The sequence below is a fragment of the Amphibalanus amphitrite genome, unplaced genomic scaffold (assembly GCF_019059575.1).
Source record: "Amphibalanus amphitrite isolate SeventyFive unplaced genomic scaffold, NRLGWU_Aamphi_draft 000202F_arrow, whole genome shotgun sequence".
NCBI classification, from domain to species: domain Eukaryota; kingdom Metazoa; phylum Arthropoda; class Thecostraca; order Balanomorpha; family Balanidae; genus Amphibalanus; species Amphibalanus amphitrite.
This window is the reverse complement of record NW_024881697.1, coordinates 602,499-617,179: the sequence shown is the minus strand read 5'-3', so window position 1 is coordinate 617,179 and position 14,681 is coordinate 602,499. Positions and strand designations below refer to the sequence as shown.

Genomic DNA, 14,681 nt, shown 5'->3' with positions numbered 1-14,681 from the left:
TGAATTCAGCGATTTACCGTGCCTTCAAAATAAGTTCAAACTACCTACTCTTCGACAGTGAAGTAAAGTTTTTAACGTCCTTTTTCTGCAACAATGGTTTTCCAAAACAACTTGTAGAACGAACTGTCGGCGACTTCCTGAAGAAGCGCTTTGAGGAAATAAAAAGCTCTGTCAGTGTCAACAAACTCGAGAAATACTTAGTGCTCCCATACTTTGGGGAACAGTCCATTAAAATGCAAAAAGAAGTTCTAGAAGTTCTCAGCAAGTTTTACCCATATTTGAACCCAAAAATAGTATTACGTAACAGATTAACCATAGGATCTATGTTTCGCTACAAGGATAGACTGCCCAAGTCGAGCATCTCTGGTGTGGTTTACAAATATAGTTGCGCCTCATGCCAGGCGTCATACGTTGGCTCCACTTACCAACGCTTGTACACCAGAGTAGCTCAGCACTTAGGCAAGTCACATCGTACAGGTCAACTACTGTCATCTCCCTCAGCATCATCCATCAGAGACCATGCCTTGTCATGTCAATCATCACTAGGGATAGACGACTTTCATATTTTGAGTAGAAGCAGTACATTCCCTGATTTAAGAATTCTGGAATCGTTGTATATTCATCGTCTGAGGCCGCAAATCAACGACATGTCCTCGGCGTATCCACTACGTATCACTGCTTAACTGTGTACTTTTATGTAGCTGTTTCGTTGTGTACGTCATTGTACTTTTGATTGCATTAGGCAGTTTTCTAATTCGAAGCTGAACTCGAACTATTGCATGTGCGTGTGCGATATATTTTATGATCAAAAGTGTGTTTGAATATGTGTCCTGTATCAATTTGAAAAGAGTTTTGTCACTGAAGATGAATCTTGTGATTCAAAACCGGTCTGAATTTAATACATGAATGTCGTGTCATGCCTAACATTAAACAAAATAAAAGATTATCGACTGAACACAAATTCACCAGACTTCAATGGTGGTGTGTAGTGGGAAAGGCAATTCTGGTCCTAGCCCGCGACCTGGTGGGGGGGGGGTATTTTTTGCCCCCCCCCCCCCTCCAGACTTTTCGATATATCTCCAGAACCGCTGCGCCGATCGTCACCACACTTTCAGTACCCTCCCGGACATCAATTTTACACATTGTGACTAAACATTTTCCAAAGACTATGATAGGTAGGCCGCAAATGACGTCAGAGTGACGTCATGTTATGCCGTTTTCGACCCAAAAAAAAGGGTTTCGCGGGAAGAGCTGTCAGACCTATAGCTTTGCAAACACAGGAAAAATGATAAAGACATAAAAGCTTTAGAATTGACAGGGCTACAAAACTGTCATCTCGGATTTTTGAAATTTTTTGATATTGATCCCTAAAAATCAAAAAATATATTTTTGAATAGAATAGCCGAAAAATCAAAAAAGTTTTTTAGATTTCGCAAAAACCGGAATATATGTGATAGTACTTATCACCTTCTACCCACAACCTAAACTTGAGATTGATACCTCTTTTTTTGGCGAAGTTATAGCGGAAAAACTGTTCAAAATTGTTGACGTCAAATTTTCAAACTCAATTTTCAGCAATTCTAGACCCCGTAGCGCAAAGCAAAGACCACCATTAGACTCCCCGCGACGAGCTGCATCGAATCAATACCCATTTTTGAAAAACTATCAACTTCAAAATTTGACCTTTTTTGACCTTACCTTGACCTGACCTTGACCTGACCTTCACCACAAAGTGACCTAAGCCGTACCTGATAGTCTTATAACCAACACCATTGAGTTGGAAATGAAAAATTGGCCATAAAACATGCATCGCACAACCTTAGTACCTAAAATTGGTTCATGTGACCTGACCTGTGACCTTTGGTGACCTGACCTGTGACCTGACCTGGTTTGGTCAGTGACCTCTAATAGCATTATGTGTACTACGCAAAGGACGCCCTATCGGTGATTCTCGACAAAATGCGTTTTCCTCGGTGTTATAGCGCATTCCCTAGAAGACCCGTGAACGGTGATTTCATCTTTGACCTTACCTCTGACGTCATCAGTGACCCCGAGGTCAATGAAATTTATTTTCCCTCGACAAATTTGACAGGCCTTTCGAACGCCGTTTTTAACCCTCGCGGGCCCGGGGGGGGGCGTTTTTCGCCCCCCCCCCCCTGGCGAATATTTGCGATAGCTCCCGAACGCTTAGGGATAGGAAAGCGAAACTTTCAGTACTTTTTCTCCCATAATGTTGACATCTTCTGAAGTAAAAAATTTGGACCTAGCCCCCTTGATGACGTCACAAGGCCCATTTTTCTATACCCCTGCACGGCAAACTTCGGCGTCACAGACGCAAACTTCAAATAGCTGCTAAAAATAGAGTTTTAGAGATAAAGACAACTTACGAGCACGGTTGTGTAGCGTTTGACCCAGAGAAAAATAGAAAAATAGTTTTGGTGACCTGAGGTCAGAGGTCAGGTCAACGACCCCGAAATGTGGTTTTAGTTTTTCGCAAATAACTTCGACAAAAGTGGTCCTAGAGCTACGGCGTAGAGCTAGAGTGGTACCATCGCATTCGCCTTGTCAAGCCGCGTCGAATGATATATATTTTGTTCGGAAAGGTCAAGTTTTATGTTGACCTCATGTGACCTCGAATGACCTCTGGTTGACCTTGACACATGAAAGGTCGTTTATGATGGATTTGTACCCGCTGATCACTAATCTGGCATGTATTTTCCTCTAAGCCTTCATTTAGAGCCTCCGGATGGCAAAATTGTCTTATTTATTATTACTAACTTGAATTAGTGAAATAGCCTCTAGCAGGGATACTCTTCAGTGACCTTGACCTCTGAGCAGCCTTGTATCGTAAGATGAACCACAAATAGGGAACTGATAAGCCTCAAAACATTTCAAAACATCTTGGAAGTTAGCACGCAAGATGTGCGAAAAAGTGCCAAGTTTGAGGTCAATTTTTAGCGTGACCTTGACCTTGACCTTTCACTTTGAGCACATTTTCAGAATACTCAGATTCTCTTCTTTCGTTTGACACCCAATTTTGCCGGTTTGATGCCGTCTTCTAGAAGGCTTACTTTGAGATCACTACACATGTGCCGGTTTTTGCCTTTGACCTTGACCTCTGACCTTGAAAATTGACCTGAGGTCAAAAATTTTAGGTGCTTCAGAATCGTCTCGTAAGGACCTTTCGTTTGGTATCGCTTTTGTTTCCGTAGCTCCCTTATTTACGGAGTTAGACAGGGGGGGGCGAAAAACGCCCCCCCCCGGGCTGCGGTGGTTGGGATTACCCCCCGGGCCCGGCCGGGTTAATTTTGCCGATCCGTCCAGTAGTTTCGGAGATACGAGGGGGGGGGGCAAAAAATAGCCCCTCCCACCAGGTCGCGTTTTAAACAGACCCCACCAGGGCGTGGGCTAATTTTTCTCGCTCGTAGCGCTATTGGTTTGGTCTGCAGAAGGGGTGCCCGTCTTACCTACCCTGACCGTCTTACCCCACTTTCGCCTAATAGGTATATTAACCCGGCAGTTGCTGGGGTATTTCGCCACCCACCGTTTGCTGGGGGGGGGGGCGTTAAACGCCCCCAGCCGATAACTCGAGAACCAAAAGGCACAGCGAAACGCACGAGGCGGCAAACGGAAGAACGCGACGAGACGCTTCAGATGAGTACTTTAAAGTTAAATTTTGAGGTCACAGGTCGGGTCAAGGTCAGGTCAAACACCTGAAATCGGGCTTTCAGTAGCATGGACTTCGGGACTTCGCAATGGGCGCCTCTCGTTATAAACTCTGTCAAAACGGTGCACAATCCATCAAATAAGGCCTACAAGAGTGTCAGCTCCATGTAGGGGTCAGTCAAGCATAGGTCAGGGTGAAGGTCAGGTCAACCGGGTAGGCACATATCCCCGAAAATCAAAACTGATATTCGCAGCCTGTGACACATGTTTTATGGGTACTTCGGGGCGTAGAACACGATGGTGACATTTATTTTATCATATGTGTACGTGTTTGGCTCAAAAAGTTCAATTCAAGAAATGCATGTATCATGGTCGTGAAGTAGTCACGAGAAATTGCCGAGATTCAGTTCAAGATTTTGTAAAATTCGGAACTGTTATCAATAATCGAAGATAGCCTTTTGATTGCTCATGGCATTGGCAGTCTAATAAGGTTTACGGTATGTCTGTATGTCTATTCTGTGATTTTATATGATTTTTTGAACATGTGCCGTTTTTGGTCGAAAACTCAGAAATTATGACATCACTAAAACCTCCATATCTCAAAAATTTCCGACCGATTTTTTTAAACTTTTTCACAATAATCTTCAATCACTTCCCTACAGGTACCCAAAATTTGGCGCGCCTGCGGCGCGCCGTTTTTATGCTATGTCCCGGCGAAACAAGTGGGAGCGTTTAACGCCCCCCCCCCCCCCAGCAACTCGCGGGTTAACAATCATATAGATGAGGGCTAATTTTACCTTGCAACTGCTTCGAGTAGTGTAATTCGTTAAACTGCCCATTTGATTTTACCCTTATACCTTTACTGTTTATAACGCATGTGCTGAGCTGAGGGAATGTCGCAGTTACTCATGTTGTTAATATTCACACATTTGCATATGATAGGTGGTGCTAAATATCGCTCTCAAGCCTCTCGCTGTGTCTGTGCTGGCTGTGTCAGTGTCTGACATTCTGGTGTCAGTGGTGCAGCGGGGAGCGGGCGGCAGCTCTGTCCGACTGCAGTCAGCTGACACAGCTCTGTCCGACAGGGCCGGAGGTGACGGATCCGAGCTGGCCGGGATGGTACAGGGATGGTCTGTCAGTGTCCCTCCAGGGGGTGGCTGCCGACACCATCAGTCACCTGGCTGACCTGGGACGGACGGTATACATCCTGGAGATATACGGTGAGCAGCGGCAGCTCGGACAGGCTGCTGATATACGAGCTCAGTGAATGGCGGACATCGAGTAACGGTGTGCCGGTGTCGGACCTTATGGAGACAGGTGTGATACATAGCCAATGCGCTTTGTGAAACAATGAAGCCAATTGAGCTCCAAAATGGAGGAGGACTGTTCAATCAGTGACATATTCCCTCATAGTTAGTTGAACTACATATTGCGATTGTAATGCAATGTTCAATGCACTTCAATGCATTGGCTGAACTGATTGCATATCCATAGATAACATGAACATTCATGTTATCATGTTCATTCATTCATGTTATCACATTCATTCATGTTTATATGGCATATCATATAGTACCACTGTTATATCATGGCTTACGGTGTCCATAAAACCATGCGAATTCATAGCTGTTTCGTTTTTTCCATATATCGACATGTATTGCAGTGCAGTCCGCTGATCCTGTCTGTATGTGTGTCTGTGTGTTTTCCAGACTGTCCTGATCTCACGGCCGGCAGCCTGGAGCCCCTCACCAGGTGCCCTGGGCTGCACTGGCTCACCCTGTCCGGCGGCGTCCCTGACACCGTGCTGGACAGTCTCAGCGGCTGCCCCGGGCTGGGGGTCCTAAGACTGGGGGACCGCCAGCGGCCGGCAGAGACGGCCTTCACAGCAGCAGCGGTCAGCAGGTCAGTCAGCAGACACTGGAGAGGGGTATCCTGTCAGACACTGACACACTGACACACTGACACTGACACACTGACACTGACACACTGACAATGACACACTGACACTGACACAATGACACTGACACAATGACACTGACACACTGGCACTGACACACTGACACTAACACACTGACACTGACACACTGACACTGACACACTGACACTGACACTGACACGCTGACACTGACACTAACACACTGACATAGACACACTGACACTAACACACTGACACTGACACACTGACACTAGCACATTGACACTGACGCATTGTCACTGACACCAACACACAGACACTGAAATACTGACACTGACACTGATTCGTACGTCCGGCCGGCTGGTGCCGCTGTGTTTGTGTGTGACGGCTCTGCTGCTCTGCTCTGTTACAGACTGGTGAAGTCGTGTCGGAAGCTGTGCCAGCTGTACCTTCACTGCACGGCAGACACCGGCCGGGCCGTGCTGACCGCCCTGAAGGAGACGGACCTGGGCCGGGAGAGTGATGGCTGGCCCCGTACCATCGTTCTCCATGTCCCCGGTAGGTGAGAGGGCGCCGCGCGCCGCGCCTCTGACCAGTCAGTCCCTCACAACAGACGCTGCACGGCGCCACCGGCCTCTCAGACACACACACTCGACCACCGCCGCAGGCCGCGTCACGGACGGTGACGTGACGCGTCACGGCCACCACGGCCGACGGTGACGTCACGTCAGCCGTCTGTCCTGTGTGTGACGTCACTGGCCGGCGGTGTGTGGACATGGCTGTACCGCTGTCTGTGTGTCTGTCTGTGTGTGACGTGTCCACCTCAGACGTGTCTCTGCTCTGTCCACAGGGCAGCTGTACGATCAGCTGAAGAGCCAGAGAGGCGATGGGGTCGGAGTGTGGGAGTGGGAGGATTGGATGAGCTGAACTACCGACCGTGCAGTGATGAGCTGACTGCAGAGAGGCCGAGCCAGTCGGCCGGGGCCGCCAGCTGACTGCTGCCGTGTGTGCTGCACCAGCCGGCACTGAGAGCGGCGCCGGTCAGCCGGCACACGGCCCCGGTGTCCGCTCTAGTGTAGTCATGTAGTTGTAGTAGTAGTAGTGTAAATGTCGTAGAAGCACACGGATGTGATGTAGTGGGTAATTACCCGGCTGGTATTGTGGGTAATTGGACGGGAGATGTGATGCAGTGGGTTATTACCGGGCGGGTATTGTGGGTAATTGGACAGTGAAAAGTGGTGTGCTGGAGGGACTACCGATCGTGGCATTACGCTATTCTGTATGTAGAACACACGTCTCTGACCGTCCGACTCGGTTCACCGCGCCTGGTCCCGGCGGCACGGCCGGCCTCGGTCACGTGACCGTCCCCCGGTGGAGTCGGACGGCTCGGTCACGTGACCGTCCCCCCCGGGTCTGGCTGCACCTCGGCTCGGCGGTGCTGAGCGCCGTGCTGAGCGTGTTGTGACACGTCCCACACGGACAGCTCTACTCGACTACTGGCTAGCTGCCGTCCGAGCTGGCAGTATACACGCGCAAGGCCCTATATACCAGGTAGGGTCGTCCGGCGATTCTACCTTTTCGTGACGTCAGCTCGTGACGTCATTTGGAGTCAAGTCTCGAAGCCCCGTTCAATCCCCATGTAAATGAGCGATTTTCGAAGCACTGTAGAATGAAGTCTGCACAAGATATATCAAACCTAAGCATCTTATCTGAAAGAGCAGACAATTTTCTGCAAGTTATCTATTACGTGTTTTTCGCTAAATCTTTTGCTTTTTTCACAAAAGCGTAAAATGTCCCCCCATGTCTCCGCAGCCTCCCTGCCGCCGGCCGCCGCGCGGTCGCGGTAGTGTAGTGGTTAGCGTGCCCGCGCAGTATTCCAAAGGTCCCGAGTTCGAATCTATGCGGTGCGGAACTTTAATTGCAATTCCAAGCTGAATATACGCACATCCATAAATAATTATTATTCGTATAGCTAAACTGTCACCAAGCTATCCATATAAATTGACTTCACCCAAAATATCGGCAAGATTCTATTAAAATATAAATTCAAATATGGCGGCTTGGACTGCCGCGTGCGTTAGGCTCCGCCCATAGCTCCGCCCACATGCGTGACGTCATTCGTGTTAGTGGACACACACGGAGATAGGGGACGACATGGGCCTGCACGCGGTGCCAGTTCAGTTGGTGACATACCAGGGAAATAAGCTAAAATTAGAGCGCTCTATTTGTTGCTCCTGCCCCATGTTGAAGAGATACCCCTAAAAGCGTGATCTTTTATCGGCCCTTACGCAGCAAGGCAGTACTTCTCAGACCGGTGGACGGTATCAATAGAAAGAGAATGCGTCAAAGATTAACATGAATTAAAGGGACCCTCCCACCTTCAAAAAAGTTAATGAATTGGCATGAAAGTGATGTCCCTTGGTTCAGAAAGAGCGAAAACGAATATCTACCAAATTTCACCGAAAAATATTCACTGGTTTTCAAGATATTAGGCTTTTACTTTTGTTTACTTTTTGGGATCTCCCCTGTTACTAGCGACTTTATTTGGAAGCAATAATTTGGCAGCCTTAAAGTGCGGCAGACGTTGCGCGCAAAGCAGCATATACTACCACGTGTTAACGATGGTTTTAGTCTAAGATTTAAAAATCGTTAGATCTCCGCTGACGTCACAAATTCTAAGGGGGCATTCCAATGCATTAGCCCCTTAGAATCCGAAAACTGCAAGTTTGAAATTCCATATCTTCGAATTAAAGCATTTTTCGATGTTGTGAGTGCCCAAACCGGTATTTGCAGGCCATGGCCACCAATTTGGCTATCTCAACTCAAAACTAATGTTAAGGTGGGAGTGTCCCTTTAATTGAAATAACATTAAAATGTTAATTGAGCGTGGAAAGTAGTCCCAAACATAAGCTAATTATTGCTCCTACCTCGGCGACGGCGCTCCCCGAAGTCAGCGGAGAAGCTAAAATAAAAGCCACGATCCTCCTCCGTAAGTCAATTTTAGAGCAGCCGAGTGGACCGATGCGGGGCCACCAAACTGAGATAAGACGTGGCTAGCAATTGCAAACCGCCATAGAAATCAACATCTTAAGACGTACAATATGGGATGGTTACTCTGAAGCTGGAGTGAAAGCATGAGTAGATTGCAAGAAACGAAATGCATAGACTGGTTGAATTATGTACAATAGGCACAGCTCAATAGATAAAGCCATTTCTATGATGTTGACATTTGACATAACCCTTCCTCTACTCACCTACGACCTAAGTGCATTGGCAGAACTGCCGGCATAGTTTTTGACAAGGCCCTATGTTTTTGAGCACGAGTGTAATTCGCCATCGGACCGCAATGCATGTTGCTAGGCTGCTGCAGTTACAACGAACATACGAATAGGTACTGCCTTCTTTTGTAGACGTTTGTTTTTTAGGCGGTCTTTGACGTACAAGGGGGCATACCTGTCGACAACTTGAGTTTCTCCGAATTTCAAAAACTCCCAGAATTTCAATTCCTTATGCACTGTAGGTACAGCTATGTTCACAAGTTTTCGTTTCCAGTTTCCTCCTGTTCTAAAAAGGATGATATTTGTCGATTTCGTGCGTCGCTGATAGGAGGGTGCGTTTAATAATTAGGCCAACGCTTTCCGCATCCGCGAGTACCTTCAAAAGGGAACAACAGTTTCCATTTATTGCACTATGGGACATGTGACAAAATGATCACTGGAACACGCATGAAACAGAGCTCATATTCCTAAAAATGTCTACAAACACTTCTTTTCTGACACTATTAGCAAATACCATCTCAAGTTAGGTGGTTGACAGACAGTCAATGGAGATCTGGGGAGACTGAGTGATGCCAATTCACCACTTAACTGATAATGAGGGCTGAGGGGAGAGAAACATGCAACATGCACAACTGACAACTTGACAAGTGACAAAACACTACCACTATTGCGCAGTACACAACAAATTACAGCAGCCAGCCCAAAAATGCTTTTGGTGGCTAATTGCAAAACAAGTCACTAATAAATGTCTTAGTTGCAGCTGAACACTGCACAATGATCACACTGTTCACGCATTGAGTGAGATGCCACAGGTGGTTTGAATCACACTTTGGTACAACTGCAAATCTGAAGTGTTGTCATGAGGTTCATGCCTCCATGATCACAGCACTTTGGTTGTGGTTGGCATAACACTTGTAGTCTGCAGAGTTCCACATGAACTGCAGACACCTCATCTGATGGTCTTCATGTTGCTCAACTTCTTCAGGAGGCAAATGTCGACCACCCAGCGGAAGCATGGTCCTGCAGAAAAGAAAGGTAATGCATAAGGTACAAACATTATCTGCTGAAACAGCCCCTTCTGTTGGCTGTTATTAAACTTTTAACATTACATAACAACATGTATTCCATGTATATTACATTTGTTGAAGTAAAATACTGCCGGCTATTTTAAAACCAAAAAATGAAATTATATTGTGGCATAATTTACATGCTCAGCTATCAGCATCAAATCATAAATTAATTTAAAATTTGGCATATTCTATAAAACACATTCATAGAATATTCTACTTCACGTCACAAGGACTCACAGTCTTTCTGTTGGGTGTTTGATTGAAGTTTGTCTTAGGTTTTATTATTGCAAAAAAAATCATATTGCATTACTGTATCAAAATACTGCCAGCAATAACAAAACAAGAACATGAAATGTCAATGAGCAAGCCGCCTTTCCTAAAAATGAGTTACTTTGAAAAGAATTTGTTTCTTTTAAGGAAAAGGAGAAATGATTATCAGGTAATTATCAGAAAACCACTCAACCAGTAAGTGGCTGGGTGGTTTCACAGCAAACATCAAGCCAAAACACTTATTTACATTTATCTAACAATTGAGCCATTTGACTACTACAAGGATATGTGAGCAAAATAAGCATCCAATTATCCAATGTTGACTTCCTTGCAAAGTTTATGCCTTATTTTATGAAAATGTGTCACTAGAATATGATACTTATCATCGAATATTATTTAATTTACGATTTATTTCGATCGAAACGCACATGGAGTTCCGCGCCATTTTCGTCGACGATGAATATGATTGTGTTTCATGAAGAGATATGGGGTTTCAATGGTCTTTCAAAGCAATAATTTGATGCAAAATTTGGTAGGAAATAATATAAAGCTGGTTCAAATGGCCATCAACCATTTAAAACACCGAAAATACTCACAACTCCGTCCCGACGACCACGCGGCACCGCGCACGCCACACAACTGGCACAATGCCAAAACTGCTGTCACAGCAGAAATGTTTTTTTTTTCTCGATTGCAATTGTGGAATTATTTATTAAACAGAAGATGATCTTTCCGAAAAAGCGACTGATTTTATACACAGATGCATGGAAAATAAAAAAATCCCGGTAAGTTTATTTGTATTGTTTTGTCGATTTTGACATGCTCCTAGTTTGCAGCCATGTTTCGAGATGTTCTACAGGGAGTTCAGAATTATTTCAGGACCAATCTTTTCCTCGTTCATTTTACCGTCGATCATGAAATTTTTAGAGCGGAACAATTAGTTTCCAGGCGGTCCGAGCGGTTTTCGTGAGAAGGGTGCAAAAATCGGCGTCATTTTTAGAGCCTCGACACCAGCTCAACACAGGACCCTATGGGAGACGGTGAAGTAGCGGAAGCAATAAATAGAGCGCTTAAATTTTAGCTTATTTCCCTGGTGTGTCGCCGACTGAGTTCAGACGGCGGCCGGCCGCGCCGCGCCCGCCCGCTCCGGTCCCGGCCGGCGGCCGTCACCCGGCCCGGGGCATGTGACCGGTCAGTCAGCTGACCATTGGTCAGTCAGCTGGTTGATCCGTCAGCTGATTGGTCAGTCAGCTGATTGGTTAGTCAGCTGATTGGTTCGTCAGGAGACGCTTCAGCTGTAATATATGTAGCCTGGGGCAATTAGTTACCGGGCGAGTATTGTGGGTAATTGGATGAAGTGATGCGATGTAGTGGGTAATTACCGGTCGGGTATTGTGGATAATGTAACCCTGGGTATGATATAGCCGGCTATCCAACGGTCGGATATAGTCAGCTGGATGCTACTGAATTGTGTAGAGCTCTTACGGCACCGGTCATAGCGAGTGTCCTCGCGTCTGTCCGACTCGGTTCACGGAAGCACGCCGTCACGGCCCGGGTGCGCGCCGCCATGTTGTGTGTCCTCTGCTTCGTACAGGGGGGTAATTGGGCTACCGACCGATTGGGAGTCGGAGTCGGAGTCCGTGTCGATCAAGCTGCCTTGACTCCGACTCCGGAACGGCTTTTTAGATTTTAGTGATCACTTGGCCATGCTACTGATAATCGGCTGCGCTTTGACTAATACATTTTACACATGTCCAGTCTTTGTCCTGGAAAGCAGTTACCTTCGGAGCTTACCTCATCAGTCATCAGTTGTGCTAATGTCCTGATGACCTGAGTACAGTTTGGCTCCACCAGAGTGGGGGGGGGGGGGTGTTTCTGCGCCGCTGTGCCGCCGCTGCTGTGACCTGCCGAGCTGCGGTCCCGGCTCCAGAGCACACCGTCGGCCGTCGAGGCCTGGTCCTTCTGTTCCGTGCACATCATCAACAGGTGTCGTATATATCTATAATACGGGCCCAGCGTGGGAGTTCACCGTTAACCGGCGGCCACACACTGACTGGCTGGATCGCCACTCGCCGTATTTCACCGCCTTCCCCGGTGCCGGGCGGACGATAACCTGTATACGACACACTGTTTTACCCGCCGTCATTTGGGATCAGGTCTGAGAGCCGCCTCGGGTAAATCAGCTGCCGTAGCGAGCCATTTGGCTGGATCTAGGATCCCATCGGATCCGATATCAGGATCACTACGTGGGATCAGACCACAAATACACCTTTTTCTGAGATTCCAGTGCACATTGCACATGTGTTTTGGCCACTCTGACTGGTGTCATGTAAGTAGTTCCCTGTTGCAGTTGTGTGTGTGTTGTATGGCCTGCACCCGTCCCCCTCACAACTGCAGTGCTCGGTGCTGGTCTGTGACCCACAGCTGACACCGGGCCTCCCACCGCCGGCGGATGAGCCGGCCGGCCCGTGCCCGGCCCTCCATTCCAGCCGCCACGGTCGGCCAGCGGCACTTGTCCAACACCGGCTGGACACACTACCGACTCGGAGACACACACGGCTCGAGAGACACCCGTGGCGTGTTCTGGGGCCATACACGGACACTGCAGTGGCGACTGGGCAGAGGTGCGGACCGGACGTACCGCCCGCCCCTCCGACTGGGCAGAGGTGCGGACCGGACGTACCGCCCGCCCCTCCGACTGGGCAGAGGTGCGGACCGGACGTACCGCCCGCCCCTCCGACTGGGCAGAGGTGCGGACCGGACGTACCGCCCGCCCCTCCGACTGGTCAGAGGTGCGGACCGGACGTACCGCCCGCCCCTCCGACTGGACAGAGGTGCGGACCGGACGTACCGCCCGCCCCTCCGACTGGTCAGAGGTGCGGACCGGACGTACCGCCCGCCCCTCCGACTGGACAGAGGTGCGGACCGGACGTACCGCCCGGCCCTCCGACTGGTCAGAGGTGCGGACCGGACGTACCGCCCGCCCCTCCGACTGGACAGAGGTGCGGACCGGACGTACCGCCCGCCCCTCCGACTGGGCAGAGGTGCGGACCGGACGTACCGCCCGCCCCTCCGACTGGGCAGAGGTGCGGACCGGACGTACGGCCCGCCCCTCCGACTGGGCAGAGGTGCGGACCGGACGTACCGCCCGCCCCTCCGACTGGTCAGAGGTGCGGACCGGACGTACCGCCCGCCCCTCCGACTGGTCAGAGGTGCGGACCGGACGTACCGCCCGCCCCTCCGACTGGGCAGAGGTGCGGACCGGACGTACCGCCCGCCCCTCCGACTGGGCAGAGGTGCGGACCGGACGTACCGCCCGCCCCTCCGACTGGGCAGAGGTGCGGACCGGACGTACCGCCCGCCCCTCCGACTGGGCAGAGGTGCGGACCGGACGTACCGCCCGCCCCTCCGACTGGTCAGAGGTGCGGACCGGACGTACCGCCCGCCCCTCCGACTGGGCAGAGGTGCGGACCGGACGTACCGCCCGCCCCTCCGACTGGTCAGAGGTGCGGACCGGACGTACCGCCCGCCCCTCCGACTGGTCAGAGGTGCGGACCGGACGTACCGCCCGCCCCTCCGACTGGTCAGAGGTGCGGACCGGACGTACCGCCCGCCCCTCCGACTGGTCAGAGGTGCGGACCGGACGTACCGCCCGCCCCTCCGACTGGTCAGAGGTGCGGACCGGCTCGGCCGCCCGGCCCGCCCCTCGGCGCGGCTGCCCGGCTCGCTGCTCGCTGCACGGTCCGGTCGGTCCGAGACTCTGTCGGAGCTCTACCCCGCGCCCCGCTGGGGGGGGCAGAATCTGCCCCCCCTCCCGTTTTTCGCCAATAACTTCTAAACGCGTTACGCCAGCGACGTCAAACGTTCAGTACCTTATCATACATCAATTTGACACGTTCCCTGAAAATTTGAGCGAAATCCGTCGGAAAATTTTTGAGAAATTGACGTTTTAGTGACGTCATGTTCGCCATTTTTGCCTAAAAAACGGCAAAATTTCAAACGCCGCTAACTTCTTCATTTTTAAAGGAATCAAGACGTAACAAAAAAGGTTATACGTGATTCTACTTTGTCTATCAAATGGTTATCTCGGTTTTTTGAAAATTTTGGATTTTGGCCAAAATTTTTCCAAAAAAATGACTTTTTTGGGAAAATATTTATAAAATCCAAAATTTTGAGTTTATCGAAAAAACCGGAATAAATGTCAAAGAAGTGGTCTATGTGCACCTACATACCAATTTTTAGAAGAATCGGTTCAAAAATGTGGGAGTTATTCAAAATTTTATGACGTCACGACACACAAAAATTTTGAAAAATGATTTTTTTTGGAAGTTCTAGACCTCGTACGGAAATACAAATAGCACCATTCGATTCGCCGTGAAAAACTGCATCGGATAGACACCTTTTTAGGCCTTAACAGCCAACTTCAAAATTTGACCTCACTTGACCTGACCTTGACCTGACCTCGGCCTGAAATTCATCCAG

The 14,681-nt window shown here is 49.0% G+C and overlaps 1 protein-coding gene across 3 annotated transcripts in view; it reads left to right on the top strand.

Moving 5' to 3' along the window:
* The window catches only part of LOC122384907, a 100,047-nt gene extending 88,095 nt beyond the window's left edge, over positions 1-11,952 (top strand). For all 3 annotated transcript variants that reach the window (XM_043372716.1, XM_043372718.1, XM_043372719.1), the window contains 4 exons: positions 4,752-4,886; positions 5,376-5,568; positions 5,994-6,139; positions 6,432-11,952. In XM_043372716.1, the coding sequence (XP_043228651.1) occupies positions 4,752-4,886; positions 5,376-5,568; positions 5,994-6,139; positions 6,432-6,508 (551 nt within the window). In that variant the 3' untranslated portion in view covers positions 6,509-11,952. The remainder of the gene's footprint in view (positions 1-4,751; positions 4,887-5,375; positions 5,569-5,993; positions 6,140-6,431) is intronic.
* Positions 11,953-14,681: the final 2,729 nt, after the last annotated feature.